This window comes from Acanthisitta chloris, unplaced genomic scaffold (genome assembly GCF_000695815.1).
Source record: "Acanthisitta chloris isolate BGI_N310 unplaced genomic scaffold, ASM69581v1 scaffold23302, whole genome shotgun sequence".
NCBI lineage: Eukaryota > Metazoa > Chordata > Aves > Passeriformes > Acanthisittidae > Acanthisitta > Acanthisitta chloris.
The window spans coordinates 10135-16865 of record NW_008660186.1 but is presented as its reverse complement, the minus strand read 5'-3'; the positions used below and the strand labels follow the sequence as shown (position 1 = coordinate 16865).

General features: G+C 44.5%; 1 protein-coding gene across 1 annotated transcript in view; it reads right to left on the bottom strand.

The window, feature by feature from the left end:
- The window catches only part of PLCL1 (phospholipase C-like 1), a gene marked incomplete at its 3' end in the record, with an annotated part of 14810 nt that extends 10752 nt beyond the window's left edge, over nt 1-4058 (bottom strand). The window contains exon 1 of the mRNA XM_009069735.1: nt 1590-4058. Within this exon, the coding sequence (XP_009067983.1) occupies nt 1590-4010 (2421 nt within the window). The remainder of the gene's footprint in view (nt 1-1589) is intronic.
- Between the last annotated feature and the right edge of the window lie 2673 nt (nt 4059-6731).

Genomic DNA, 6731 nt, shown 5'->3' with positions numbered 1-6731 from the left:
TTTCCCCTTCACAGGTCACATGTAAGAAAATCAATACTGGATATACAGACCGAACCAAACTAGCATGCCAAGATTTATTTATTTATCAAGTTAGCTGACATGCACCCATCATTTAGCTTCTTGAGTCGCACAAGGCGTGACCAAATGCACAAAACCCAAGTAAGAGAGTATTACAGCAACCCATACCTTGCAAAAAGGTCTTGCTGAAAAAAACAGCAATCAGAAAACACCCTGGCTAATAAACAGAGGTTTTTCTCATTAATCAAATACATTAGCATGCAGTTATATCTAGCAACTGTGTCTTCACACAGTGTTTTACAGAATACTGTCTTTTACTGAAGTGTAGCTTGGAAGGCACATTAATGCTGTTTCTGAGTCAGAGTATTTTCGTTTACACAGTTCACATATAGTGCCTGACCCAGACAGAAGGTGGAGTCAGCAGTTCAGACTAGTTACTTTCAAGGCCTGAGGGAAAGGGAAGGCTGGGAAGAGTTTCCCATTCTTAAAAATATGCTCTAGACTATTCCTTTGAGAGTGATTTCAAACTTATGTAATTTTGTAAACTTTTCCAGCTGTGACTATTTCATCTGCTTTAGACTGTACAGCAGAGTGGGGTCAATGAAGTGCTATGGTTTTATTCCTGTTTTCAAGAAAGAAAAAACCAAATTGTTTCTGTATCTTTACCAAGGAGATGGTTATAGCTGATTCCAGCTATTTATTAAGGAAAATTCATAGTTTAATGCTACTCAGTTTTGTTTCTAGGCAGTGCCTGAAGCTGTGAATTGAGCTGCCCCTTAATCAACCCACAGAGTCACCCCCATCATAGAGGAGAGCTCTGGGTAGGCTGGTTCTTGGTTGGCCTCACTGTCACTTCACCTCCTGCCAACCATGAAGGTCTAACCCAAGCAGCTGTGACGGTGCTGTGCACCTGGGCCCTGATGCTGCTGGACACTGCAGGCTGTGCTGCTTGGAGCAGCATGGGCAGGGGGACAGACTGCCAGGAGACCTCCTGGGCCAAGACATGGCACTGGTGTCTGTGCCCGTGCTCAGCCCGCCACAACACAGCTATTTAGCAAGGAGGAAATTGCAGTCCAAGCGGCATTGAACATCTGCAGCTCTTGGGCAAACAGTGGGAACACACACTTGAGGAAATACGTTTTTTTCTTTGCACAGCGAGTTTCCTTGGTGTAAACGAGATCTTAATGAGACATCCACTGACTGGTTCTTATACTCACCCAAAGGAAATTAAGAGCATAACCCTCACTCAGCAAAACCAAAGCTGGCTGACATTTTCTAGATCCAACAAGGAAATGAGACCTGAGGTGGGGACACAGTTGCACCCTCAGTTCTGCTTTCTCAGAAAAGAAACAACTAATAAAGCACATTTGGAGAGGGCATATTGATTTTTACAACATTTCTGCCTAATCCTACATTTGCTTGTTAGTTAGCACCTCTAACTATCAGCCTTCTGATGTCTAGTTAAAGACTGACAATAGCTGTGGGTCTGAAGTTTCACCAGCTTCAGCAAGTTTGCCCTGCCAGCACCTTCACTTCCACATTCAGGACATGCCCTCACACACACGTCATACCTGCATATTTTCTCTCATGTCAGTAGCCTCTCGCAGCGGATGCACTGCCAGCTTAAAGATGTCATCAATAGTCTTGAGACCGGTGTTCCTCAGCATGGTGTACTCCCTTGCTTTCTTCCCTATCCTCACCGAGAGGCTGCGCTTTTGTGCCTTCCCACCTCCACTTCGGTTGGTGATTGCAATGTGGACGAAGAGGGTAACGTGCTCCATGATGTCCCCAACGAACGACCGCAGGGGTATGTGCCTGTACCCAGGCTGCAAGCACTCCAGGGGGATGGTATACTGCCCTATGAACTCATCCCCAATGTAGTCGTCATCCAAGACAACAAAGCGGATCATGGCCAGCTCCGGTAGGTTGATCTGGAACTCAAAGCTTTCGTCAAAAATGGGGTTATCACTGTTTTGCTGAACAGTTTTAGTTCTTTGCTCGGTGCAGTCTGCAGGAATCCCATGTATTTCTATGCAGACATAGGGGTCTATGACATCCCCTTTTGCACATGCACCCTTGGGCTTTGGAAAATTCTGACCACTGATTATTTTGACATGAAGGACCTGGGGAGAGACCCCCGGAACAATACCCTTGGTGTTTGCACTGAAGTAAGACACCTCATCACGCATCACCGAAGGCCTGAGAACATAGCCGCACCCCCCGTTCTGGAGAAACCAGCCAGTGTGTAGGTCCATCATGGGCCCCGGGGTCTGATAGTTCATTGCCACTATCTGGCAACCACAATTCCAGAAATCTTGAGGATTTAAGTTACTGGAGTCTATCCTCATAGCACTCGGGTACACTCTGGACAGAAACTTTTTGTTGTAGTTGACAAAATCCTCAGGGTATTCATTTGCAATCCGACTGGCTTCTGCCTCGCTGAAGGAGCACATCTCCCAGTAATTCTGAGATTTCATGGATGTCTCAAAGTCTTTATATTGGACAGATTTGCATAGGGACACCAAGTCGGACAATTCCCTGCAGAGCCAGATCAGCTTCGGTTCCCTTGAGTAGTCCTCTGACAGCCTTCGGGATATTTCAGCCTCTTCATCTTCATCTGTGACTTCACCTTCTAATACATCCTGGTCACAGGATAGTTTCTTCCCCTTCACAATGATCTTCATTTTCAGCTTCTCAGGTGATGGGAGGTAGACTTCTGAGGACAAAGGTGCCTCAGTGTACAGTTTGTTTCCAAAGATTCGCTTCATGTGTTGTACCACTACCTTCTGCTGCTGTACAGAGCAGTGGTTCCCCAAGCAGAGAATGAGTGGGTATTCTGAAGCAAAGAAGGCTAGTTTGTTTATTACCTCAATCACATTTTTAAAGGCGAGTGGCGATGTCATGTTGTTGCGGTTACAAATAATGGGTTCATTATCTGGGCCATCACACACGTCTAGCTCAATACTGCGACAGCTCATCTTTAGAGCTCTGACATAGCCATTGATGTCAGCTGGCCCTCTGAGCTGGTCTTCTATTAGGTATGTATTGTGGGATGCATTGATGTAGTAATGTGACAAAGGCTGTGTCATGTCTTGGACAATTTTTTTGTGTTCTGGGTCAAAAATATCACATTCTGGGGACAACAAGTACTGAGTAAATCCATCAATTGCAAGAAAGCCTTTCAACCTCCCTTCTTCAGAAAGCTCATACCTGCGGATAATGTCCAGACACATTTCTTCTGTTATGTGGGTCACTCCTTGCTCAGCCTCTAAAAACAACATGAGGTCATTGGCATCCAGGTACTCCTTGTTTTTAGATATCTGCACGAGTAAGAAATACACTTCAGGTCTTGTGCAAAGTTCACTGAATGCCTCACAAAATTCCTCTTTCGTTACTCGTGTTGTCAGTTTCTCCTTGCTCTTCTGAATTTCCTTAAATTTTAATCTAATCTTTGACTCCTTTAAGGTGGGGTTAAGCTTCTTTATTAGCTCCACAGATGTATCTTCTAACATTATGCCATTGCCATCAACATCCGCTGCGTCGAATACAGTTTTTAGCCAGGCAAACCGTGGGGTGTTATGACTGCCTTCCATCAAGTCCAGGGGTTGTTTGCTACGAGAAACCAAGTACCTCAATCCTGATACCCAAATATTAGCCACATCAGCTGAATTGGCAACCAAGTCAAGGGACTCATAGTTCTCACCATGAATTACCGACAGCGCACAGTCCTCAGAGATCTGATCTGCAAGGCCGTTATTCCTGAATGTTTCTGTGTTCTTCCCTAGCCTGATTTCTTTTATAGCAGAAATATCAAGCTTGGCTTTCTCAAGGTCCTTCTTGGAAGGCTCCCAGCGAAGGGCCTGCAAGTCAGGATCCAGAGTGAAAAATCGGTTATAAATCCGGGAATTTGGACGAACCTTCTTCAGTTCACACCCAGCCTGCATAAAGCTGATACAGTCGCTGGCACTGCTTATTTTCTTCTCTGATGGCATGCTGCTGAAGGACACTGTCTTCTTTCTCCCACATTTTTGGTTTGAGGGATCCTGTGGAACAATTACAATTTTAAAAAATTAGTAAGCTTTCTTTGGCCATTCCACAAGTGCATAAATAATAGACAAGCTACATTTATGTAAAGATAATTAATATTCTCCTGAGCCTCAAAACACATTACTCCTTCCCACAGTTCAGCTCCTTACTGAGCTGTAAATTATACTAAGCTACAGAGCGACCTGATGGACCGTGGTATTAGAAACTTTTCATGAGGGACAACTGCACCTATTAAACTTCCTGCCAGACCTCACTACCCTGCTACAACTGTGAGGACATGGTATACAGTTGTGTCATGTACATTTTCAAAGCAGGTATGTATGAAAACAGGGGTTTGATGGGAAGCTCCAGCACTTGGTTAAGGTCTTCATAACCAGAATCTGAAGGATCTCACCAGGATTTAAGAGATATCATGAATAAAGGAGGAATTCTGGGATAAAAAGGCATGAGGAGAGTCTCGGACTATGTGGGAAGAGAAGTCATGTCTGAAGCACTGCTGGGAAGAGAGCCTGGGTCAGTGGGTCAGTGGGACGTAAGTGACAGCTTGGTGCTCAGCACATGAATATCCTGCCTGAATTCTGCCTCTTTTCAGCAACCTTGGACGCCTCAAGCAAAAACAAAACAAAGCCAAACAAGTCATGAGTCAGACTCCTGAGACACACTTCCAGAAGAGTGTAGGCTACTTCTTATGAGTGTTCTTCAGGAAAGGAAGCTCTCAGTAGGCTGAGAAGCTCATGCCTGCTGCCTGCTCAATTACATGGTTCACGTGGGAGCCTCACATACCTCTTTGCTCAACCCTAACTACTTCACACTGTCATCTCCTCACTTGTGAAAAGTAGCTATTCTGGTCATTTCTGTGTACAAGGACCACAAAGCACTGTAGGAAAATGGACAACCAGATAAGAAACCCGAAGCCTTTTTCTTTAGGAAGCATATTCTAATTCCTCTTCAGAAAATACACAGCCAGACACATGTGACTGTCTTTTCAGTATCAACTACCTACTTGCTGCTGGATGCAAACCCAGCTGCCTGCAAAGATGTCTGTAATTTTAGTGCAGCAACTAAATTGAAATCTTTCCCTGCATATTATCAATTCAAAACATTTCACAATAATTATAAATTGTAAATCATTCTTTTTTTCTCTGCATGATTTCCATCTACTTCATTAGTATATAAACTATTCAACAACTACCAAAAATATTTAAAAACACATCACTCAAGGCTGTAATTAATTGTGAAAGACTTGTTAGAATTGCCTTCCCTCCTATTTCCCTAGCCACTGGCAGTACTTCCCCAGTGCCTTCCTCAGCTGCCTTGATTTTGAGTAGAAAAGGAGTCCCAAGACAAGGAAATGTTGATGCATAGGCACACAGCCCTCCACCCTGCTGCCTCAGGCCCCAACAGGAGATGTGCACCAGGGACAGCTTCCCCATGGCCCCTGGGGACCTGCTGTGAGACACCAAAATCCCTGACTCTCAAGCCCTCTGCAGCCTGCACAACCCTCCCCTACCCCACGAGCTGGTCCCCTCAGCTCCAGTTTATCTCCTGTGTCATTCAACCTTCCTCCAGTCCTACTCCTCTGCAAACCCTCAATACAAGCCCTGCTCTAGCAGAGTCCTCCATCCACCTGTCTCTGTGCTTTGATACTCTGTGCCAGGCAGGACCCTGTGTAGCTCTCTCAGCCACAGAACATCAGTCTTGGTGCTTGCAAGAACATCTCCACTCTTTGTTTTCATGTTTGCATGAATGTTACTACAAAACTGCTCTTGTCATTCATAGAATCATAGAATTTAGGGGTTGGAATGGACTTTACAGATCATCTAGTCCCAACCCCCTGCCCTGGGCAGGGACACCTCCTCACTAGATCAGGTTGCTCAAGGCTCATCCAGCCTGGCCTTGAACACTGCCAGGGTTGGGGCAGCCACCACGTCCCTGGGCAACCTGTGCCAGTGTCTCACCACCTTTATAGTAAAAAACCTTTTTCTCACATCCAACCTAGACTTTTCCTCCTTCAGTTTGAACCCGTTTCCCCCTGTCCTATCACTGCAGTTCCTAGCACAGAGTCCCTCTCCAGCTCCTCACTTCGTTCAAGAACAACCAAAGTACTTCCAAACCCCCAACCCCCACAATTGGATTTAAAGGGAACAAAATAAAAACCACCAAACTTCTCAGGCTAAAGATTTCTCATTTAACTAATACAGAGACTTCTTCTGACACGAATAATTACTCTAGCCATTTATTTAGTACTCATTATGAGAATGGGTCTTAAAAAAACAGGAAGCAAGTCAGTGAAGAGAATGCCTCAGGTCAGCTACTTTTTTAATTACAGTTTGCTACTAAAATATTCTGCTCCTGCATTAACATACTGTGTTTTAATACACAGCTTTGGCCATGAAAACTTCAGGCAATACATGGTAATTAATACAAATAAATGCAGCCGATTACCCCACGGGTTCTATAAAGAGCTTCTTCTTTTGCATTTCTTCAGGGTTACAGGAGCAATATTTAGATTTAAGACTGATGATTAATTAGGAGTATTTTTCTCATATAGGAAGACGGCCTTGGAATCTGCAGTGACTCATTCCTTGATAGAGTGATCCCTCAGGGCCAGAACTGCAAATCTCATCAGGGCAGTCTGTCCAATTTAGCTACAGGTCTGACATTTT